The 25609-nt window shown below is 35.9% G+C and overlaps 2 protein-coding genes across 3 annotated transcripts in view; both read left to right on the top strand.

Annotated features, from left to right (window-relative positions):
• LOC128243047 (diacylglycerol O-acyltransferase 1-like) overlaps positions 1–12936 on the top strand; it is a 38723-nt gene extending 25787 nt beyond the window's left edge. Inside the window, exons 4-14 of the mRNA XM_052960538.1 lie at positions 2411–2496; positions 3047–3099; positions 3850–3952; positions 5955–6098; positions 7395–7460; positions 7912–8015; positions 8821–9059; positions 9478–9543; positions 9925–10012; positions 10481–10543; positions 10897–12936. Coding sequence (XP_052816498.1) covers positions 2411–2496; positions 3047–3099; positions 3850–3952; positions 5955–6098; positions 7395–7460; positions 7912–8015; positions 8821–9059; positions 9478–9543; positions 9925–10012; positions 10481–10543; positions 10897–11076 — 1192 coding nt within the window. The 3' untranslated portion in view covers positions 11077–12936. The remainder of the gene's footprint in view (positions 1–2410; positions 2497–3046; positions 3100–3849; positions 3953–5954; positions 6099–7394; positions 7461–7911; positions 8016–8820; positions 9060–9477; positions 9544–9924; positions 10013–10480; positions 10544–10896) is intronic.
• An 8723-nt stretch (positions 12937–21659) lies between these two features.
• LOC128243052 (oncoprotein-induced transcript 3 protein-like) lies at positions 21660–24710 on the top strand. Of its 2 annotated transcripts, XM_052960543.1 has the most exons (5): positions 21660–21948; positions 22115–23191; positions 23482–23747; positions 24051–24126; positions 24310–24710. In XM_052960543.1, exons 2-5 carry the CDS (start codon positions 22686–22688, stop codon positions 24404–24406), a joined length of 945 nt encoding a protein of 314 aa, XP_052816503.1. In that variant the 5' UTR covers positions 21660–21948; positions 22115–22685; the 3' UTR covers positions 24407–24710. The 2 variants fall into 2 exon arrangements, with proteins under 2 accessions (XP_052816503.1, XP_052816506.1); XM_052960546.1 differs by lacking the exon at positions 24051–24126 and having other exon boundaries at positions 21667–21948.
• Positions 24711–25609: the final 899 nt, after the last annotated feature.

Below are 25609 nucleotides of genomic sequence, written 5' to 3'. Positions count from 1 at the left end.
ACTGTAACCTACCAGTCGGATTTCGTACATTTTGGAAACATTGCCGAAGTGTTCTCGAGAAGGTTAAAGTTTCAAGGAAAAGATGGATATGCTAATACAAACTAGGTAGGTGGGCATATGATAGGCTATGTTAAAAATTAAAGAAACTATTATAATTATATGTATTACCTTGATTTTCGGCTCGAGTCGAGCGTTTTGGTGACGCCATCTTGCACTGAAACCTACCATTTGGTCACGTGGATTCCCCGCCGTGAGCATATAGTCGCCACTTTGTCCGTCAATCTTTCTGACAGTCCTAGCGGTCGTCCATCACACCCTTGTCCAGAGAATAAATTCAAAACTACTGATAGGATTTCAATGAAACTTGAAATGTAGATATATGGCAAAGAGAAGAAGTGCAGAACCTAAGAACATTCATCTCAACATATTTATTTAGTTATATCCCCTTAACCTGATATTTTTCAGAAATGTTTTCTTGTCCAGGTCATATCTTGGAAAGTTCTTAAGGGATTTAAAATGAACTTGAAATATAGATGGATGGCAAAAATAACCTGCATATTTATTAAGTTATCTCCCTTTAACCTGATATTTTTCCATAATAGGTGCTTGTTCAGGCCATACGAGGGGTGATCCAGAATTACGTGGAATTCTTACATATTTTCTATATTTATCGTCTAAATCATTTAAAAACTCATGAATATCTTATTCAAAGTGTTCTGCATAGATGATATTAATTGTAGGTATGTAAATTTAATGAGTTTTGAAAAATTACGGGTTTTAAAATAACAGAAACGCACAGTCGGCGCCCCGTCTAAAATTTAAGTGTACAAACTTTTTATATATCTTTTACGACACGCTTTTCTTCCACGTTTATCTACGAAATTCCGCCAAATTATATCACATATTACGTTGACGTCATACTTACATACTGTTCAAATTTCTGATGTCACATCCGTTTTCAAGTTGTTTTTTTCTGAGTTGATTACACGTGCAGTCTGTGATACAACATGGCTTCATCAAACTTTGTAGAAGCCCGAGCGGTGATAAAGTTTTGCGTTGGATTGGGGAAAACACTGACACAGACTATGAAAATGATGGCCGAGGCTAAATTGAAGTAACCTGTGTGCCGTTCATTAGCATTCAACTGGCATTAACATTTTAGAGAAGGGTAAGATTCCATAGAAGACGATAAGGGAAGAGGATGGAAGAAGACAAGGGCACGACGTTAATGACGTCGGTGAAGAACATCATTGAAGGGGATCACTGTTCGACAGTCTGTGATGTGACGAGCGTCGTCAGGGCGGGGTACAGAAGTGTGCAAAGGATTTTAACGGACAATTTAGGCATGCGTAAGGTTTGTGCGAGATGGGTCCCTCGGTTGTTGGACTTGGAGACCGTCGCGCATCCGCCACAGTCGCCAGATCTTGCGCCAATGGATTGTGCCGGTATTCCCAGAAATCAAGAGTCAGCTTAGATGACATCGTTTTCATTCATTCCATCAACTGCAAGTTAATGTGCATAATGCGATATCCACGTTTTGCAGAGAGTGGTATTCGAATGTTTATACGCAGTGGATTACGCGCCATGAAAAGTGTGTCAGTGTTGGTGGGAAATACTGGGAAAAAATGTGACGCTTTATGAGCGCAATGTCACTAACATCATAGACCATGCGCCTGTCGGGTTTAACCGTATGTCATTAATGCATTGTAATTCAGCAAAAAAAATATGTATTGTTCTGAAAATTTCAGGAATTATACCAGATATGTCATATGTATTGTTTGTGAATTTTCTTTGTTGTATGTGCAACGATATTTGAATTATTAAAAAAGTCCACATAATTCTCGATCAACCCTCGTATATTAGAATATTCTAATTTTATTTCATTGCGAAAAATTTTACTTTTGAATTGAATTCTCAAACCTGCTCATATTTTTGCATGTTTATGATTTTTTTAAACTTGTGTCTAATGATGCACCATCCATTCACCTGCTACCAGCACATCGAATTACAATTTCTGCCTTTTCATAGAAAATGGGCGTTTGGAGAGCGTCCATAGCTTCTAGCGATACTCTTGTTTTTTTAAAGCTAGCAGCCCAATGAAGTTTAATTCTATTCATATTCTGGGTAAAATAACCAGATTATAACTGCCTTATGGTAAAATTTGGAAACACTGTAAATAGTTAAGACAAAACAGATGTAGAGACATTGCAACTACCTTTCTTATTTAAATCCTATATCAAAATGGTAGAGTGCCTGTGAAGTGGAGGTAGGTGTACTTTATCTCTACCAGATGGACAATTGTGAAGATTGTTACAAATGCTATATCTTAATGAATTCAAGTGCATTGAACATGATTGTTTGGTTGTTTGGCAGTAAGCACTTTAAGAAATAATACATTGTGTGTTTCCAGGTATGGTATCTTGATAGATCCAGTGCGCTGGATTCAGATGTTCCTCAACCAACCATACAGTGAGGCAAATGTTGCACTTATCATTGGTATGTGTTAACAGATTTTTTACCCTTCAGAAAGGGCTGTTTCCTCACTGAAAATTTGTATAAAATTTATATGCAGTTATTGCAAAATTTTGAATTTATCTCTTGAAATTATATTCCTGTAATATGTTTTTCCCAAAAAATAGAATAGGTATTTAATTTGGTATTTAGTCCGTAAGTATATTATGGTATACTTATTTGGAATGTTGAATGAAAGAAAATAGGACGATACAGTTAAAATGGACATGTTTTATGTACGATACTACTACTGCTGCAGTTTCTTCTGTAAATGCTGTTTGACCTGCATGTACTGATTTAAAAATGATGCTGCCTCTGAGGCTCAGATACTGATTATGGTCACCATGGGGAGGATGATGGTGGTGGTAGTGGCAATGATGGTGGTGGTGGTGATGGTGGCAGTGGCGATGATGATGATGGTGGTGGTGGTGGTGATGATGATGATGGTTATGGTGATGGCGATGATGATGATGTATATAAGTTAATCTACAATTTAATCTACATTTCATAATTTAATACAGACTGTTTATTTCAGGCTCAAATGTGTTCATCCTTATCATGTATGGTACAGAGAAGGCTATCCTAAAGGTGTGTACCTATTCATTTTGTTATAGTTAAAAAGTTTACAAATTAGTTGTATTATTCAGTCAATGTAGAAAGTGACTTTTTATAATGCTTCTTCTGTACTCTGACTATACAAATGATTAAGTGGGACTTTCTGATTTGAACATGGTGCCGTTATTTCACTGTATTTATTTTCTGTGAAATCGTATTTTAAAGGCTGAATTTTTTTTAAATTCTAAATTTTGTGATCTCACAACACTGACACGGACTCAAAATAAAGAATTATTATGTATATCTTACTAAACAAAAATGCAAATGCTGCTTAAAAAGCACCAACTCTTAAATAACAAAAATTTGCAATTCATCAAAAATCAACTTCGAAAAATATTGCTTTCACTTTATCAGAGTATGATACTAAATGTAATCTACTGGTATTTGAATGAAAGTAGTTATGACCATATGTTACTGGACCTGAACACGTATCTTACTAGTTATCCGGATAGCACGGTGCTAAGCACACCTACTTTTCACTGCGGTGCCCTGGCGCTCATTCCAATTGGCACATGTGAGTTTGGTGGTTGGGCAATAATCAAGATTAGTCCGTTTCCTTCAGATACTCCCGTGTCCCCTCCACAGCACAAGATCACATTCATGAGTAGCATCGTGTTGACAAGTGTGATTATTAAACTATTACTAGTATGTTGGAATGACTCGTTTCATAGTTAATGTAAAATGAATAATATTAACTCTGTTGGTTCCTTGTGGCTGTTACAGGGCTGGTTGTCGGAGCGGTTGGCCCTGATTGGCCAGTCCCTCACGCTGATGCTCTCCATCATCGTCCCTGCGGGCGTCATCCTCACCCTTGAGGCAAATCCATGTATGCAATAATCTTCATTAATTGTTATACACTTAAATAAAAGAAGAAAAGAGAGCAAATTTATAGGGCTCATGAGTAATGTTCTAAACTGCTAAACTGTTAATGTTGCATGGTACCTCCTGGGGCTTCTTTCTCAAATAATCTTAATCATAAATGATGTTGTCAGTGTGAAATTATGTCTTCCCAAATGATTGGGGGAGACAAATTGTTTTTGCCCTGTCAGTTAGACTGTCCGTCCATCCATACGTCACAGTTTGTTTCCACTAAATAGAACACTATGATCAAGGACCTAGGTCGATGACCCCTATTGATTTTGAGATCAGTAGGTCAAAGGTCAAGGTCGCAGTGACCTTCAGGTTAATAAGGATATGTTGGCGGTGACCTAAAGCTGAAAAATAGTTTCCGCTAAATAACTAGAGAACGCTTGCATCCAGGAGCTTCATACCTGGTGACCCCTATCGATTTTTAGATCAGAAGGTCACCTTGACCATGAGGTAAAATAAGTAAAGGTTACAGCTCAGTTTCTTAAGATCACTTGTACCCAGATATGCCAATTGTTCATGACTAGTAGATGACCCCTATATATTTTGGGATCAGTAGGTCAAAGGTCACGGCTGCAGTGCCCTTTAGTAGAAAAAACAGTTTTCAATAATAACTGAAGAAAACTTGCACTCAGGAGGTTCATACTTGGTATGCCAGTTGGTAGTGACTAGTAGATGAGATGGAAAAATAGTTTCCGCTGAAAACTAAAAAATGCTTGCTTGAACTTCATACGTGGTATGCCAGTTGGTCATGACTAGTTGATGACCTTTCTATTGATATTGGGATCTGTAGGTCAAAGATCAACGTGGCGGTATAAGTCGCAGTGAACGTGAGGTAAAAAATTGGTTTAGATATAATAAATAAAGAACGCTTGCACCCAGGAGCTTCATGTATGGAATGCCAGTAGGTCATGACTACTAGGCAAGAAGGCCAAAGGTCAAGGTGACCTTGATGTAAAATAATGGTTACCACTGAATAACTTAAGAATGTTTCGGCCCAGGAACCTCATACATGGTTTTCTAGTTGGTCTTGATTAGTAGATGATCCCTAATGATTTTGAGGTCAGTAGGTCAAGGTCACAGTGACCTTCAGGTGAAAAACAATTTGTCACCAGCCCGGAAGTTACACATCTTTCCACTCAATAACTTGAGAACACTTGGATCCAGGAACTTCATACTTGGATCCAAAAACTTCATACTTGGTACGCAGGTTGGTCATGACCTATAGATGACCCCTATGTTTGTACGTCCCCAGTCCAAAAGAACAAATTTCATGTCCATCATTGATTATTTCTCACCTACAACTACACAATTGGGGAGACAAGCGCTTTGAAAAAATTGATAAAAATTCGCCAAGGCTAGTAGTTGTTATCAATTCCAGAAAACTTGTTTAATATATTCTGTATTGAACAACACTCATGTAATATCCTATATGTATAACAAGTTTAAACACATGTAATAATTTTGTTAAAAACCCTTATTTCACAAATGATAAACTAGTTGGTTACAATATCCTTTTTGGTAATTTTGTTAAAAATGAGTTAAGGCATTGCAAAAGGAGGACATAAAAATTAAAAGTAAAAAAACATATAAAAAATAGTAAGGTTAGCTTCATCTTCAGATATCAATCAGTTTGCCTGTAATAGATTGTTGGGGAAATAAGCCCCTGGCATTTTACTTCTACATGATTATTGATGCTTGATTTTCAATGCAAACTTTTTTACTTTTCAATTTAGAAAAGACTCAAGCACTGTGCTTTTGATGTTACCGTCTTTACTTTGAAAGTGTATTTTTATCTTGGACTCTGTAGACAGGTACGGTAATTCATATAGAAAAGTAAAGATTAACAATCAAACTATTATGAAACATGTTACAAATTCATCCTAATTTTATTAAAGTATGATGGTCTATTTATTTTACCTAAAATACAGTATACATGTATCATGTATGTATTTTTGCAGTGATATCGACTGTGATTCTGGGTATGTACTCGTGTGTGTTTTTGAAGCTGGTATCGTACGCCTCCGTTAACTTATGGTGTCGTCAAGCCACATCACCAAAGAGGCTTCGTGTTCGACGCAGCAAGTCCATATCCTATGATGGATGTAAGTGCTTTAAAAGCAGTTTTATATATAATATTTATAAGATTATTTTTTATTAGCCAGATTTTTAACGAATAATGACAGGTTATTGAATGGTGACAACGGGGTGGTTGGATGGGCTTTCAGATGATGTAAACAGTTCTGCGTTATTGTTTTAATCCAATAGTTATGAAACTTGGTTCAGAATGATTGTCTGCAAGTTGTTTTGAACAATTATGAAAGTGGGTCACCTCAGGTCAAAAAAGTTGTCTCTAGGCTTGTCCACAACTAAATTCACTTGCTAGTCTATAAACAAATAAACACAAATTCAGTGCACAATTTCGTTTATTTTTTCATAAGTTCAACCTTTTTATTCTATATTCATGGCATTTTTTCCCAAAAAAATCTGCTAAAAACTATACAATAAATGGTTATGAAAAGCAATTTTTAACAACATCTTTGCTGATGTTGTTGGATCATCAAAGGCTCGCTTACTGACAAATTCCAGAACTTTTAGAATAAAATTGTGTATTATATGACTTGTGACAGATCCTATATGTAATTATACATTATCTCCTATGAATATTTTAGGTCTAGCAATGTTACTGGATTTGCTTATTTTTAGCTCGACTATTCATATAATAAGGAGGCTTTTCTACTCGCCACAGCATCTGGTTAAAGTTTTAGGGCAAGTTGGCATTTTCACTTATAACTGCAATACCCTTCACACTGTTGTTCAGGACCATCACATAATGAGGTTACATAACTCCATATTATCCTAAATACAAATTATGGCCCCTGATTGACTTAAAAACTTAGGTTAAAGTTTTAGGGCACATTGTGTCAGGTGAGAGTTTTAGGGCAAGTTGGGATGTTTACTAATAACTTCTATACCCTTCATTCAATTGACTAAATACTTCACACAATTATTGATGACCATCTAACAATTAGGTTACATAACACCATTTTATACTAAATAAAAATTATGGCCCCTGATTGACTTAGGAACATAGGTATAAGTTGGGGCACATTGTGTCCAATTAAAGTTAAATGGCAAGTTGAGATTTTCACTAATTACTCCTATACCCTTCATTCTATTGATTTAACACTTCACACTTGAAAACCTGGTTTCGTAGCATTGCGGCGTTTCTTGTTTACTTTTTAATTTGTCTTTTTTTATTGCTTTCGACAGGCACATATTACATCATTATTGTATTAAAGACAAAGCGGCGTATAGTCAAGTGCGCTACAACAGCTCTTACTTAATGTACTATTTGACGAGACACCTTGCTTTAGTGTGTGTGTTTTTTTTATTTACAGCTAGTATTGCCAATGGGAAGGAGGAGACAATGCTTGTTAATTACCCAGATAACTTAAACCTGAATGGTAATGAGTAACAATTAAATGTTTGTTTCTGTTTTCATGCCTAAGTGACTTTACATACAAGTATGAGGCTGTAATTATCTGATTGATGTACATTGAGTAAAGAGTATGCTCTCAAGAATACTAACATTTATCTTAAACTGGAGGCATTACAAGTTCATTTTACATGTATTCTCTGACTTGCCTTAAAGCTAGCTATATTATAAATGCTTTAGTTAAAATGTTGAAATGAACTTGAAGCAACTTAGTTACAGCATGGTTTTATTTCAGATGAAGGTTTTATTCCGGATTTGTTAATAACAAATGGTATTTTAAACAAAAAGTGTTTCATGACAATTTCACAGCATATTTCTCTGTTCTGTCTGACTTGGACTCAGTGGAAGCTAAAAGTGTTTTAAACCAATATTTTGTCACAATTTTACAAATATTTCATTGTTTTGTTTCTCTGTCTCAGATCTGTACTACTTCATGTGTGCTCCAACACTCTGTTACGAACTCAACTTTCCACGCTCACTTAGAATCAGGAAAAGGTTCCTCATCAAGAGATTTGTTGAAATGGTAAATATCTTTAAAACATATCTTAATGCTTAATCAACATGATCAAAACCTGTATGTGAAAACAGCATTTTGTGATTAAGCTTAGATTTAGCTATTGATAGTCTTGGTTTCGTTGTCGGCATCAAAGTGCAAGAACTCAAAAACTATTCAAGATATTTAATAAAACTTGATAGGCAGAGACAATGAGCACATGAAAAGCAAGTCTCATTAATAAATGTCAATTTATGCCGTTTTTTTACTGACAATCAACAACACACCGTGCTGTTATTAGAGCTAAGTTTGTGAGTTGTAAGTAGACTTACATGACCTGATATTAAATATTTAGTTCATATAAATACTACATCAATAGTTTCAATAGCAGACATGTCCTGGGTTGCTGTGCTAAGCTTTGCTAGTACAAACTTTCATCTTGACATGCTTAAAGAAGGCTAAATAAAGATAATGTCTTGCTTTTCCTCCAAAAAATAATATTAAATGCCAGATTGTGAAGACACATAGAAGATGATAAATAATTATTGAGTCCATTCATAATTATTGAGTCTATTTTCTGCAGATAAAGCGTATGAAACCAATATAGGTGTCAATTTTGATGAAGTTCCCCTGGCAAGTTTAAAATCCACAACCTCTGAAGTGAGAGGCAGCACCTATTACACTAAACTTCCTTTACCAAAACCCACAATCTCAAGAATGAAAGGTAAACTAGACTACAAGACCGCTTTACAAATACTTCCATTAAATGAAAATAAACACTATGATGTTAAACGGTCAATAAGTGTGGTTTAATATACCTGCATTACTTTTTCAGCTGTTCCTGATTCAACTGATTGGTGCCTGTATCCAGCAATGGGTTCTCCCCCTTGTCCACAACTCTCTTAAGCCTCTCAGCGACATGGATGCAGCCCGTGTGATAGAAAGGCTTCTTAAACTTGCCATACCCAACCACTTTATATGGCTCATGTTCTTCTACTGGTTTTTCCACTCCACGTTGAATGTTATAGCGGAGGTTCTGAAGTTTGGGGACAGGGAATTTTACAAGGATTGGTGGTATGTCCGTTGTCCACTTTAAAGAAATTGCTCTTTTTTATAAATACATTTTTAGGTTATCTGTCTTTCGAAGAATGTTGAGGTATGGTCACAGCCTTTGCCTAAAAATCTATAACCTTGGCCATAATTCAAAAAAATGTTCATGTATTCAAATGAAACTTGGCACACATGTATCAGAGACATTATGCACATTTACAGGAAGGCAAATCACTCAGGTTACAGATTTATTTTGCCATTTCAAGATGACTTGCAGTTTTTATAAACAGAAGATATTTACCATCACAACCAAAGATAATAAATGTTCATGTATATTTGAACAATGATTATACAATATGCTTTTTTGATAACAAGTGGCTTGTATGTCTATTCCAATATGTCAATGTTGAATATTGACTATGTTTCCTATCTGTTTTTCCAGGAACAGTGACACAGTTAACAGCTTCTGGTCCAACTGGAATATCCCAGTACATAGATGGGCCACAAGGTAAGAAGTTTCCTCTGTGAAAGCAAACATAAGTCAAAGGCAAGCTGCTAGAGATAATACACACATGTTTAGCAAGGCCTATAACTCTGTGACTTTAATAAGTGTTGAGTGGTGTCCCTTGATCTAATATGTGGTCAACCGTTGCCCTCTTGTTTTATTACTTTAAGGTGAAGATATACAGTGTTCCACGATTAATTTAGGACATATTTTGTGTGTTCTTTAATTAAATGTACACAGTAATGTATGCCTGTTAAAATAGTGGTATACCACCAATCACTGACCCTGGCAACAACACTCTTGCTTCTGGAAACAAGATGTAAAATACATTAAGTACCTGTATTTATATTATTGTTCATTATTTTAACGCTCTTTTATCTCCAGGCATCTATACAAGCCATTGCTGAGGCGAGGCTTTTCCAAGTTACAGGCATCTGTTGCAGTTTTTATGTTGTCAGCTTTTTTCCATGAGGTAATATATGACGCTGTAGTTATTAAAAAGTTCTGTATTCAGTTCATATTGCAGTAGTATAAAACTAACAGTTGAACATGCTAGAAATTAGTTTTGAAGAAGATGAAAAGAAAAATTTAGTAAATATTATTGCGATTCACATGCCTTTGATAATATCCAGTTAGACTCTAAGGTTATGATATTGTGGAAGAGAAACATTTAGATATAGAAAATCTACTTTTTTGACAACCTATTTATTATGTACATTTCCTTCTACTGACACTGATTTTTAGTTGGTTTTGTCGAAGACGCCTAAAGACAACTAAACCAGGATAAAAGTCTTGTGGAAGTTGGAGTTTGTCTTTTTGAATATTTATCTTCCACTGACAAAACATACATATATAATTATTCTCTGTTTTAATCATTCCCAAAGTTGTCAAAGATTATTTTAACATGATACATGCTACATCATTTTGTTTTTCCTTTCAGTATTTGGTGTCAGTACCGCTGCACATGTTCAAACTCTGGGCATTTATGGGCATGTTGGGCCAAGTAAGTATTATTTTGCTATGGAGTAAGTCTCCATGAATAATATAACATACGTACTGGGAATATCTATTGCATTGTTATTAAGTGTATTTGATTTTGCTAAAGATAGGTTTAAAACCCTTTTTGACTTGATCATGTGAAATGTAATGTAACAGAAACTAAAGCAAATAGTACATACCGTTTTACTGTTCAACCAATGAAGATATTTACTAGGCACATACTGACCATGAACTAAGAGATGCATGTGTATGTGGTTTCAATATAATATTATTTTGTAAATCAAAGTACATATCAGTAATTATCGAGGGTGGTCGTAATCAGATTTAAGCCTCGTATCAATTATCCATTTGTTTCAGGTACCTCTAGCTATAGTGCAGGTGAAATACATCCATGGAAAGTATGGAAACATGGTTGTCTGGTTATCACTGATACTTGGACAGCCAATTGCCATTCTAGCCTATTACCATGACTTTTACATAAATAGCCAGGCATATGTGGCATTCAACATACCAGCCAATCAGACTGACGGAATTTAGTCATGGGATTTTGTCTCAGCCAATCAGACAGAACAATTTGTGTCAGGTGACTGTCAAATGATTTTTATTAGATGGCACGGTCAATGAAACAGAAGGATTTTCATAAATCTTTTACATGTCATAGACATTTTTTCCCCATTTTTATGAGAAAGATCACTCCCTGAATGACCAGTAAATGTTACAAATTATTTGTGTAATTGATTAATTGATTTGTGTAATTGATTAGTGTAATTGATCGCATGCATTTAAATTCATTTTGAAGGAATATTTTGTGTTATATCTTTCCAATCATGTACTATAGGTGAGCAAAACCAAGGAGGTGTTTGCAATGTACAGTGTTATTTGGTTAACTTTGTTTGTTTAACACATGACTTTTTATATAAATCATTTTTGCTATATGATGATTTTAAGTTTGGTAGCTGGTCTATAGTTCGAAATTTTCTTCTTGGTATAATATTTTGTTTTGCTGCATTGCATATTAATTCTTTTTGCTATGTTTAGTAACACATTTCAATTTTATCACTTAAAATTTTAAAGTAATTATATTAAATATCTTTTCAATGAACATAACTTTAAATGTATCACTACTTCTTTAATTAAAAATTCCTGTTCACCTCGAACTGTGCTTCAAATTGGGTGGTACGCTTTACAAGTTTTCACTATTGATTAGCAAGCCATTTAATAAGTGAATTATGTATAACAAGTTAATATTTGAGGATCAGACTATTGTACCATGTTTGAAAGTGTTTTCTTTGTTTTCATCTATACATTAAGTCCCGTACAGCAAAGGTAACAAAATCCCTATACATTGAATGCAGATAAATTACAATGCTATTCATTTATATGCATGCTAGGTATCAAATGCTGCCCTCAACAACATGGTACAAAACAGTTACTTTACCCACAACCCTCATGATTGAAATTATAAAGCTCGTCCTACGCACTCATGTAAAATTTCAAAAACTTGGGTAGCTGGTGCAGTAACTATTACCTATTCAATGTTTAAGATACTACTAGTATTTTGTGATCAAGGTGCTGATTTTGTTAAAAACTTATTTCTCCTGAAATACTTCTACTTCTATGTTTTCTATGTCATTTGTTACTTATGTTCTTAGAGATGAAATACAGTACAGTCTGATCAGACTGCATTCATCAATTTTATATATGTATTCATTTAATTTTATGTTGAATGCAAACGAAAATTAATTTGCTTCTTTCTAAATGAAATCACATAAAATAACAGATTTTTCTTTTAATCTTAGCCTGTATTTTCTCTAGACCAAGAACATATATGTAGGTACTTACTTTGCCAAGGTTTTGTTTTCAAGTTCTTTATATAGTCTGTGCTATGTTAACTGCTTCAAAATGCTTCAAAGGTTTATAAGCTACATATGTGTTTAAAACAGTCACTGCCTGTTTGTATCGACTAGCAGGCTCGTTCTTGAAATGCTCCAGTATGCCCAATGCATGCATATAATTCAGAAAAATGATTGCTATATGATATATATGTTCTGATAATTATGCTTTTGTTGGTTTTTGATGTACATTCACCACATAAGTTAACAATGTAAATGTTCCAGTATGTATGTAGGGGTAGACATTGTACTGCTGAAAACTACATGTAACTTAAATCCAAATCCAAATAACATTACTAGTTGCAGCTTGGAGAAAACATAGTTTTGTTACACTATTCTTTATGCTTTATTTTTCATTGTTCTAGAATTTGAATTAGTCACTTGTTATACACATTTTATTTGAAGATATAGATGTTAACTTATTATATTATTTAGCTTCTTTTGTGTTACTTTAAGAAAATATTACATGTGCTGTGCCATGATGAATAAAAATTCTTGAGATTTTTTTTATATTTTATACTCTATCGACTGGATCCAGGAGTTCAGTCCTACTGACAATTAATCTTGTATATTATCTCGAGGAGAGTGAACAGTTAAACATGTACACTTTCTTGAGGAGGTTTAACAGTTTATCTAATACATTATCTTGCTGAGGTTTAATAGTTTATCTAATACATTATCTTGCTGAGGTTTAATAGTTTATCTCATACATTATCTTGAGAAGGTTTAACAGTAAATCGCGTACACTATCTTGAAAAGGTTTAACAGTTTATCTCATACATTATCTTGAGTAGATTGAACAGTTTATCTTGTACACTATCTTGAGGGGGTTGAACAGTTGATCTTGTACACTATCTTGAGAAGGTTGAACAGTTTATCTTGTACATTGTCTTGAGGAGGTTAGACAATTAATCATGCACACTATCTTGAGGGGGTTGAACAGTTAATCGTGTACACTATCTTGAGGGGGTTGATCAGTTAATCTTGTACACTATCTTGAGAAGGTTGAACAGTTTATCTTATACATTATCTTAAGGGGGTTGACCAGTTTATTTTCGTACATTATCTTGAGAGGGTTAAACAGTTAATCTTATATATTATCTTGAAAAGGTTGAACTAATTATCTCGTACATTACCTTGAGGAGATTAAACAGTTAAACTTGTACACTATCTTGAGGGGGTTTAACAGTTAATCTTGTACACTATCTTGAGGAGGTTGAACAGTTTATCTTGTACATTATTTTGACGAGGCTAGACAGTTAATCGTGTACACTATCTTGAGGGGGTTGAACAGTTAATCGTGTACACTATCTTGAGGGGGTTGAACAGTTAATCTTGTACACTATCTTGAGGGAGTTGAACAGTTTATTATCATACACTATCTTGAGGGGGTTGAACAGTTAATCTTGTACACTATCTTGAGGGGGTTGAACAGTTAATCTTGTACACTATCTTGAGGGGGTTGAACAGTTAATCTTGTACACTATCTTGAGGGGGTTGAACAGTTTATCTTGTACATTATTTTGACGAGGCTAGACAGTTAATCGTGTACACTATCTTGAGGGGGTTGAACAGTTAATCGTGTACACTATCTTGAGGGGGTTGATCAGTTAATCTTGTACACTATCTTAAGAGGGTTGAACAGTTTATTATCATACATTATCTTGAGGAGGTTGACCAGTTTATTTTCGTACTTTATCTTGAGAGGATTAAACAGTTGATCTTATATATTATCTTGAAAAGGTTGAACTAATTATCTCGTACATTACCTTGAGGAGATTAAACAGTTAAACTTGTACACTATCTTGAGGGGGTTGAACAGTTAATCTTGTACACTATCTTGAGGAGGTTGAACAGTTTATCTTGTACATTATTTTGACAGTTAATCGTGTACACTATCTTGAGGGGGTTGAACAGTTAATCGTGTACACTATCTTGAGGGGGTTGAACAGTTAATCTTGTACACTATCTTGAGGGGGTTGAACAGTTAATCTTGTACACTATCTTGAGGGGGTTGAACAGTTAATCTTGTACACTATCTTGAGGGGGTTGAACAGTTTATCTTGTACATTATTTTGACGAGGCTAGACAGTTAATCGTGTACACTATCTTTAGGGGGTTGAACAGTTAATCGTGTACACTATCTTGAGGGGGTTGATCAGTTAATCTTGTACACTATCTTAAGAGGGTTGAACAGTTTATTATCATACATTATCTTGAGGAGGTTGACCAGTTTATTTTCATACTTTATCTTGAGAGGATTAAACAGTTGATCTTATATATTATCTTGAAAAGGTTGAACTAATTATCTCGTACATTACCTTGAGGAGATTAAACAGTTAAACTTGTACACTATCTTGAGGAGGTTAAACAGTTAATCTCATACATTATCTTGCCGAGGTTTAACAGTTTATCTTGTACATTATCTTGAGGAAGTTTAACAGTTTATCTCGTACAGTATCTTGAGTAGGTTTAACAGTTTATCTTCTACATTATCTTGAGAAAGTTTAACAGTTTATCTTGTACACTATCTTGAGGAGGTTAAACAGTAAATCTCATACATTATCTTGCCGAGGTTTAACAGTTTATCTTGTACATTATCTTGAGGAAGTTTAACAGTTTATCTTGTACATTATCTTAAGGAAGTTTAACAGTTTATCTCGTACACTATCTTGAGTAGGTTTAACAGTTTATCTTCTACATTATCTTGAGAAAGTTTAACAGTTTATCTTGTACACTATCTGGAGGAGGTTTAACAGTTTATCTCATACATTATCTTGCCGATCTTTAATAGTTAATCTCGAACACTATCTTGAGTAGGTTTAACAGTTTATCTTGTATACTACCTTGAGGAGGTTTAACAGTTAATCTTGTACATTATCTTGAGTAGGCTTTACAGTTAATCTTGGACACTATCTTGAGTAGGTCTAACAGTTTATCTTGTATACTATCTTGAGGAGATTTAACAGTTAATCGCGTACACTATCTTGAGAGGATTACACTGTTAATCTTATATATTATCTTGAAATGGTTGAACTAATTTCAACGGATTTTTAGATGATATTCACACTAATTAAGTATTGGTAAGAATGTCCCCCTTCATAAAATCTCGACCGCGTGTAAATGTGGGTCACATGGGGTCAAAAACTAGGTCACTAGGTCAGATCTTAGGGAAATCTTTGAAACCCACTAGAGACATTATATTTGTTCCAATTTTATCAGAACGTTTTACTTGATCAACTCTTGCTTTAATTGAAATTAGGTCATGTGGTGTACAAAATTAGGTCACTAGGTCAAATAAAAAACAAGGGGTTATATTAATGTTTGAAACACGCCAGTGACATTATATTTGATCCAATATTCAGGAAACTTTATCTGACTGTTTTCCTTGATCACCTCTAGGATTAATTTGAAACTAAGTCATCTGGTGTCAAAAAAAATCCCACTAAGTCAAATCTATTAGGAACGTTCTAGAGGCAATATGTTCGGTCCTTTATTGATGAAAGATAATCAGAATGTTTTTTCCTGATTTGCGAACTTGAGATTCCTCCATGGTTTCCCGTCGATAACTTTTTTGTTCCGCTATCTACGAGAAAACACACAAGAGAAGCCTTTAGACAGAAGACAGGGCGTCACCATTTGATAAGCAAACAATATCCTTAATACCACCTATATATACGTCAAGGTGAAGCTATGGCCCAAACACAATATTTTTTCATTTTCGCCATCAACTTTGAAATTAAACTCAAAAACCTCGTTTAATCTGCACTAGGCTCATTTTACGTGTAATCTCTTGTTGACGGAATAAGTTCAAAATAATTTTGTATATAGTACTTGCATGTATAAATATTAACATGCGACTACCATGCAACAAACAATGCATCAGGCATGAATCTTTGTACACCTCCTCTATATCTGCACTCGGAGATTACAGAAGTCTTGCTGATACCGAGTATGAGATTTTAAATAATTGCTGACAGTGTGATATCAGCGGTTATCCATTATGTTATATATGTTTATTGATAACGATGTTTGTCTAGCCGAACAGTCAGACGGCGGACAATGTACATGCGCACTGTATATAACATTGCTGCATGGTAGTTGTGTGTTCACTGCCCAAACACAGAATGTTTAACGTACCCCTGTACATTTCATAATCAATCAACATGCTTAAACATGTAAATGTTTTAAGAAGGTTGATAAATGGACCGCCCTAAGGCAAGGGTATATACAAGTTCACCCCAACCTTTGTCTCCTGTTAGGCAGCCACACACCTGGGATTTAGACAAAATACCAAAATGAATATGTTGTCTAAATCCCACCACTGGATAAGTGAATCTTGTAAAATTCACTGACACTAGGTACAATACATTGATAACATCACCTGATAATGTCAATCAATCAATCAATCAATCACGCAACAACGAATCGCTCAAATGCGTTGGTAACGCTATGGAAAATTGTGGTCTTCAAAGATGATATCTGAGCTTTATTATATTTGCTGAAGGGTTCCAGCTGTCAGTATCTTAGTCAAAACAATCCTAATGATTTGCCGCACCTTATTTCGTGTAAAAAGAGTGCATTTTATCAACCATAAGTGAGTTATTTTAAGGACAGTCAACGAATTTATTAAAACAAATTATATTTATTTCTACTCGTTATAAATATCATATAGAGCTGATATATAATGCAACAGCATAGGAAACAGAGCGATACTGACATAAACCATGTCGAGACAAATTAGGTGAAAGTTGTTATAGTAAAACTGTGAAGGACCCCATGGCGCTTCACGTTGCTCAAAACCATTCAATATACTAACACCTACAATAAACAAATACACAGGAAATTGGCCCCTACTGTGACACCAGTGCATTTAACAGGGGATGCCCAACGGGGAATCCCCTGCTGTGCATCTCCTGCTAATTGCACTGGTGTCACAGTTGGGGCCAATTTTCTGTGTATTTGTTTATTGGCTCAGGGCCATTTATTTAGGGTCCATTTCCATAATAAAACCTCCAAACTGCACAGCAGGATACTCAGATCGGAGATCTGATAAGAGGGGTCAAGGCAAGTAGATTACGATTAATAAATAGAGGCTGTGTACTGTACACAGATGGGGGGAGGGGGGCATTTTTAGAAGGCTTAAACTAGGTCTTTAAATCAAGTGAATTTCCCAAAAGCGAGTGGATATGAAAGTGATCTAAGCTAAGTTAAGTTATTGTGACAACGTTAAACAGTATACAATCAGAAAACCAGCGGTTCAGCTCTTGCTCCTGACATTGTTGTCGCTTAATTTAATCGGGATTGGTTGCTCTCATAGAGTCATGCTGACAAAAGAAAGATTTTGGACCAGATTTCTGTCAGACACAACGCTGGGTAGAAACCTTTTAGACACTTGAAGATAGCTGATATTTTAAATTTTAAATACAAGTTTCTGCGGCCTACGTACGCACACCCCACTACCAATTTTCATCATTCTTCATGTATATTTGAGCTGTAACATGTACCTATCAATTTTTCGCCCCAACGGAAGGGAGAGGGTGTGGGGGTGAGCAATTTTATCTTTGTTTAATACCCCTGCGGCAGGGAAATTTGTCAAAGTCTTTTGTGTAGAGGTGTAACATGCATCAAAATTCATTTGAACCAAACAACAACAAATCAGACTAAGTCTATATCCCGAATGGCGGTCTCACCTAGCCTTTCGGGAATCAGCCACTGTCTGAAGTCCCTTTATGTTCTACGCTTTTTGGTGGGGCGAAACACTGAAAGGTGCATTGCCATCAGCTGATTTCAGCTGTTCCCGTTCCGTTGACAGGCGACGACTGCAGACAATGAAGCTCGTTCCCGTTCCGTTGACAGGCGACGACTGCAGACAAAGAAGCTCGTTTAAAACGGCTAAACGCACGGTGGAGAACCCACGTGACTTATTTGGTAAAGTGCACGGCGACAAATGTCAACAAGTCTCGATTCAGGTAAGGTTTTTAAAGATAACTTTCTTAATATTTGGAGAATTTTTGTGAAATAAAGACCATAAACCCCGCATTTAAGAGCTCTATCCACGGTAATAAAGAATTTTCTCTAATATCCTTTTGATTTTGTGACATTTGTTTCATTTCAGAATATGAAGACTCCGACTTTATGCAAAGAATGCGGAATGGCATTTCAAAATAAAAAACAACAACACCTGCAGTGCGTTCAGTAAAGATGTTTGCGGCGAACGTTCGCTGTTTGGTTTCCCGCTTAACGTGTATGCGTAGCGTTGCAATAGGGATACAAAACAAAACGTTTGCGAGCGTTTTGTAAACGCTCGCCTTACTGAACGCACTGCAGGTAGACCACGATAGAAGGCATTCTGGTCAATTGCCATCGTTTTTGTGGGAAAGTGTTTACAAAGACACAGGTTAGTTTTTAGCTTTATTTTTTCGCAGAGAAATAAGAATATACTTAAGTTATACTTTTATTATGACTCCCCTCGTGTAGAGGTTAAGATTTGCCGTCGTCTGACTGTGTTTTCAACGTTTTTTAGGAGTTGCGTTATTCACATAATAATGTGGTCCGTGTTTCAGTGGACAGGGTCGTTTAGTTTTATGATGCTGATTACACGATCAAACACTCATTGCGTGGCAGTAATATAGTGTTTTTTTTTATAAATTATATTCAATTACTGACATTGCCAGCATTTCTCGCTAACTTGTGACAGTACATGTCTTTTTTATAGGTGCAGCAATGACGGCGAGACAAAGTTGCACGTTTGCAAATATTGTGGCAAAACTGCTCTTGCAAGATTTGAAAATACACGAAAGACGCGAAAGCGGCCAATTGAAGCTAACCTGTGATGTGTGTGGGTTCAAATTGGGTGACACGACCAATCTCAGTGACCAGATTTCTACTAGACACAGGGGAATGACACGTCACAAATGTCTACAGTGTCGCTCAGCATTCAAGTTCAAATCTGGACTCAGCAGGCACGTTAAGGCGAAACACACCTAATCAGGACACATTGAAAGATCACAATGGTCTAGTTAGAAGTGCATTCCAGTATGTTGCCGAGTTAAAATAGTGTTTTGATGAGTTTAACATTTTATTAAGATAAATAGCAAAACGTACTGTTACCAAATGGTGCTCTTTCAAAATGTTCGTTTGTCTTACAGTACTGAAAAAATTGCTGTGTAAAATTAGTATGACAACGGATTGAGCATAAAACATTTTCACAAGGTTTAGAGATGCATTGTTGTCATTTTCCCATTGATGTCATATAAACTCTTAACTGCACGTATCTTATATAATTCAGCAAGCTTTGAAACACTATTATTTTGTAATCACATTTCAGCCTTTAGTCTAGAACATTCTAATGTTCCATGCTCAGCTCTTATCTAGATGTTCAAGTCTTAGTCCTAGCCTGTAAGTTGGTAATATAGTGTGCTCTCATTCCTCCTTGCTGTTTCCCATCTAACTCCGAGCCTCCATCTTTACAATGAGTTCCTGTCTGTATTGTTCGAACGACCGCAGTTTTACTGATGTAGATCAGATAATATGTGTTCATACTGAACCAAATAAAAGATTCAGCGTTACCTGAATGAACAATATGCTTTAAATATGGAAATATGTATAGACTAATTGTGATGTGCCTATTTTATTGTTTTATATCACATCAAAACAGGAACATTCATGAAATTTATAATCAGCACAAACGGGCCGCTAACTACAGAGCTGTTTTATTCGCCGTCAGTCCAGATTATAATTTATAAGTAAAACTATCTGATTTTTGAAGAAATGTATGTATGATTCTGTATTGATCTGCATATTTAAAAGTAATCGAACTTATAATGGCAGACTTTCTCTTAAATTATCCCATAGACTATCTTTCAACTCCTCATTAAATATGATTGCTAAATATTTAGTTATTTAGGTGTGCGTTATATAATGCAAAATTTATTGATATAACTTAAATAAAAACTAAACACTATACATTCTGACTTCACGAATAGAAAATGCTTATATAACTATTAGTTTGTAAACCGCACTCTACTTTCAAACATAAACTAAAATGACCGTGTACTTTATCACCCTAAAATGTCCGTGTACTTTATCAATTTGGTTTTAGTTCATTTTTACCTTTGAAATAACTAAAAGTTAAACAATACACGCTGAAAACTATAAAATGCATAAAATTTGCTTAAAATAAGATTTGTGTATGAATTATTTACGGCTAACATGAAGTAAAGCGATAGATTTGTCAAAAGCCGTGTACTTTGCCTTAGATTTCAACTCTGAGAAATCAGTTGGTCAAGATTTTCAGGAAAACTTTAGGATATTAGAGAAAGTTCTTTATTACCGTGGATAGAGATCTTAAATGCGGGGTTTATGGTCTTTATTTCACAAAATTCTCCAAATATTAAGAAAGTTATCTTTAAAAACCTTACCTGAAGCGAGACTTGTTGACATTTGTCGCCGTGTACTTTACCAAATAAGTCACGTGGGTTCTCCTCCGTTTAAGTCTAAAATCGTCGCTTTAGTTCTCCCGGAAACAGCAACTCATAAACAGCAACTCATGTCTACGAACTTTTAAACCTAAATATGTTGTATACTGCAGGGCTCTGAGTAATAGCAACTGAGGTCTAAACCTATCTCCGACCCTGCGCTGTCTGATTCTATCGACTTCTATAGTGCTCACGGTAACATTAATTCAAGTCGACGACTTTGTGTTGAGGTGTGAACCTAACGTAGACTGAAGTAGATACGCTGTGTTGAGGTCTGAACCTAACGTAGACTGAAGTAGATACGCTGTGTTGATGTCTGAACCTAACGTAGACTGAAGTAGATACGCTAGAGGCAGAATGCAATACTAAGTGAACTATATAGTCGTGAGTTAACGTATGAATGAATCAAAGAAAGTGTAGTTGTCCCCGCAAACTAGAACCAAACCCTTACGTTTAAACGGCTGGCAAGAGCCGTCTGCGTAGTCAAGGTGTGAACTTGTCGTGGACTTTGAAGCTTTGACTGCAAGTAGATCATGTATCTAACTTCCTAAGTGCCTTAACCATACGTTACACATATTACTACGGCCCTGCCCCTCAACCTGTCATGGACTGTGAAGCTTTCATATTTTAACTTAAGTGCCTAAACAAGAGAAAAAAATGGGCTAGCTACGGTCCTGTGTTCAAAGTCTGAACTCGTCGTGGGCAGTGGAGTTGTCACCGCCAAGTGCCAGCCCCGGTGCCAATTAGCCGTGATAAAGTGGTGGACAAACACTGGTCACGTTTGTTCACTTAGATATGGAGTAAACTACAGGGCTGCTATATTGGCGTGTGTGGATAAAAACTGTGGATATGAACAGAATGAAGTATTCTGGCAAACATGTGGAACTGATAAGGACCTGTTCAAATAAAACTCAGATATTTTAACATTTTAAAGTTTTATATAGGTAACAAATTCAAGCTTGGAACAGTGTTTTTAGAAAAAAAGTGCCATGAAATGCTGCTTTTTGTCGGCATTAGTTGAGTTTTGGATATTGCAGGTTGGTGTATAGATATATTTCAATATAAATTGAATTAAACAAATGTCCTTAAAGTTACTCTATTTAACATATAAATAGCTAAATCTAGTATGAAAAAAAACAACAAAAAACCATTAAGCAAACTATGATGCCAATGATTTAATTATGACCATTTTTGTTTTTTTAGAAGCTGTGAAAGGTGAGGTAAGTATCGTAATATGAGGACAAGCAATGATGCGGATACTCAGGTGAGGACGTTTTTAGTCATTACTATAGTGACTGATCAAAAGCATTTTTTATCCATAATAATAATAGTAATAATAATAATAATAATAATAATAATAATGAATGTAATTCGCTGCTGTTGTTTTCCATTTCATTTAATATTTTAATTGGTGTGTTACTTTTATTAATTGCACATTTTTCCTTTACAGTCGGCAATTTTGATGGACAGTCGTAGGAACAGACGCGTAAAACAGGACTTGGTCGCGTCCGTGCTAGGTTCAGCGCGCCGTTAACGTCCGTTTTTAAAAATGCGAAAGAGTTACAAGTGATTTCTTTTTTTTGCTCAGGAAGCAGAATTCACATCAGCCATAAAAAAACTTATTTAAGATATCCAATTGCTCTCATTTCCAGCGCCGTCGACGGTGGTGCCACCTCACCAACGCACCGATATTGAATGTCTCCCCGACGCAATATCCATCTTCCTCCCCGAAACACTTCTTCCGGAGCGGCGGAACATCACGTGGCGGGAGGAGATGTGTAAAGCGGAGTTCAACGGAACCCATTTCGTGAGCGTCATCGCCCTATCCGAGTGTGGTACCACCGTCAGCATCCAAAATGATACCGTCACTTTCTACAACGAGCTTATAGTTCGAAAAGTTGCAGACGACATCCAAGACGTCAACTCTGACAGTGACGTCACATATGGATCGGATTATGAGACTGTGATCCCCGTTCAGTGTATTTACCCCAGGCACAGTAACGTCTCATCGAGCTACATCCCCGTGAAGCAAAACGTACGCTTTTTTGAGAAGCATTACGGAAACCTTGACGTATACATGCAACAGTTTGATTCTCAGGATTTCAAATTCACAATTCCGGTTGACGGGTCCCCGAGAAAAGTGCCGCTTAATGACGATTTGTACATCAGGGTGGGGCTGAACTTTGACCCCGATGACGTTAGAGTGAAGGCAGACCAATGTATTGCCACGTCCACGCCCAACCCTGCCGACTCCCACTGGCGACAGCTGATCAATGACGGGTAAGATAGCTTAATAATTATATGACAAGTTTTTAATATTAATTAACAAAATATCTACAATCTGTCAAAACACTTGTATGGTTAATCTGTTTATTTGTGACTTCATCGTGTCCAGTGTGCAACCGGTGTCGTATCCCTAAGATATCTGCAGCGCAATTACGTCAACTTGGTGAAATTCGTCTGTCGAGTTCAAAGCGATTCTTGGTGTCCATATTAAGGTTAAATTGAAAAAAGCATGTAACCATAATATATATGCCAGGGACATCCGTCGCTCTTTATTACCATTTAAGATGCCCAGTCAACAACGTGCGCCTTTTAACAGCGAGCGACTCAAGTGACGTGAAGTTCACGTTAAAGGCGTTTGACTTCCGGCACAACGCTTCCGGTTTCGTCTATCTCCATTGTCAGGTTTCAATTTGTGGGGCGGTGGACGATGGATGCCGTATGGGCTGTGGTGCACGTGTTAAACGATCTGCTTCCGGAAGTGATGGAACGCTGTTGGTATCCACCGGTCCGTTCTATGTGGAACGGCGCAATCAGAACAATGCTGTCGAAGGTAAATTGTAATTTCAAATTAACAATTGTGTGTTATGAACTCGACCTCCTTTTAATTAACAGTATAATTGAACGCACGTACACATTAGCAAACCAGAGATATGTAAAGGTATTTCATAAGTTCAGTCTCAGTAAGTTATACGGGTCCCCTCCATCATAAACACTTTGAAGAGTACAGACAGGAAAGAACCATTTTAAACCACCATTCAATGAAATTATGTAAAAGTTTAACCAGTTAAAACGTGTGTATGTATATTATAATAAACCCCATGTCTTCTTTCTTTTTATTTCTGATATCCTATAGAATTTGCCATTCCGGTTTCATTTGTGTTTGACATGTACGTATTGAAGTATTCCCACAGGTGCTTGAGTATACCTAGGTACGTCTCTGGCGGGTTATATGTCGGCACTTTATGTCATTTAGAACATTCTTTCTCCTAGACAATTTACAGTACCGTATTTATGTGGGGGGGGGGGGGGGGTATGCAAAGGGGCCATAATGCCATGATTTAAATATAAGATTATACGGACGTACCTTTTCATACAAGTATTTTCATTTTTAGAACCGCTGACAGCACAAACGATAGTTGCAGCAGTTTGTTTTCTGGTTGCCATAGTAGCAGTGATCATGGCCGTGATTGGCTGGAAGAGACCACGTGACCCAAAATCAACCAACTTCTGACTTACACCTGTCAAATTGTAACCATCATTTTCTTCAGTTTGAAGCTACTCTATCTTTAGTATTTTAACATATCAAATACATGAGAATGTGCTATCTTAAATCTACCAAGTTATTTCTTGATCCATATATTCTTATTTATGAACAACGCAATTTAATGTAGTGTTATGACCGACTGGGCAAACCATACATTATCGCTTTAATAAATTCAGACGTTTTAGTTAATTTCGTTCAACATTCTGTGCTAGCAATTCATACTCATTTGTAATAAAATCTTTACTTTAAGCCATGTTTGCTTCTCTAACTTTGTGTTATCAAATTTAACCCCTTCGCAAATAAGTCACTCGACACAAATGTAGTTCGGTAAAAAAGATGGAAGCAGCCTGCCATAATTAGTACATAAACACTAACTAACATCAACAGGACCATTATCAACAATAATTATAACACTCTAACTCGAATACAAACAGTTAAATTTAGACATTCTCAAAAATAACCACTTTCGTTTACTGATCCGATTTCTTTGAATTGTGAAACACAAATTATGTGAGTACAAGTAACATTAAAATGTGCGGTGTCATCTTATGTAAATGGTATAACGTTCAACCATTTCATTAAAAAGACTACCATTCATTTAAAAGCGAGAGCTATCACAGAACGTGAAAAAATATCCCCGCTTGAACCGGGTCAGATGGATATACACCATATGTTGAATAAAAGGTTGGATTAAAATTGCGTCTATAAACAAAAGCCTTCGATAGGTGCTCTACAAATCTGTGAAGATTGAATGAGTTCCGTTATCAGGTAAAACATGTTCAACACTGAGCACAACTTGGGACCTTCACCTTTACGATGAGAACGTAAAATGTCACGTGCAGCACACCTTCCAATGTAACTTAAAGCCTCCTCACACATAGGGCGAAAAAAAACCGACGGTCAACTTGACTTGGCAAATAGGACTTGAGTTAAATTCGTTCCCATTAGTATATGGGGGCTTTTCAAAATAATGAGGCAAAAGTGTGACATAGGGGTTGAAAATTCAAACCCAGTTTTCATGATTGTCACCTATTTTACATGAAAGTAAATACTTCAAATTACACAGAAATAGCTTTGAGAAAGTATCAGGAAATACAAATAAAAAAATATTTTGACCTTAAATCCAAATATTGGGAACATTTCTTACA

Source organism: Mya arenaria, chromosome 8, assembly GCF_026914265.1.
Source record: "Mya arenaria isolate MELC-2E11 chromosome 8, ASM2691426v1".
NCBI classification, from domain to species: Eukaryota; Metazoa; Mollusca; class Bivalvia; order Myida; family Myidae; genus Mya; species Mya arenaria.
The sequence above is the reverse complement of the archived record's forward strand: the minus strand, read 5'-3'. Positions and strand labels throughout refer to the sequence as shown.

Bases quoted from the DNA above. Each gene is read 5' to 3' on its own strand.
- LOC128243052 (XM_052960543.1), top strand. From the start codon at position 22,686: ATGTGTAAAGCGGAGTTCAACGGAACCCATTTCGTGAGCGTCATCGCC. The intron at 23,192-23,481 runs GTAAGATAGCTT...TTACCATTTAAG, and splicing joins CGACAGCTGATCAATGACGG to ATGCCCAGTCAACAACGTGC. The intron at 23,748-24,050 runs GTAAATTGTAAT...GATATCCTATAG, and splicing joins TCAGAACAATGCTGTCGAAG to AATTTGCCATTCCGGTTTCA.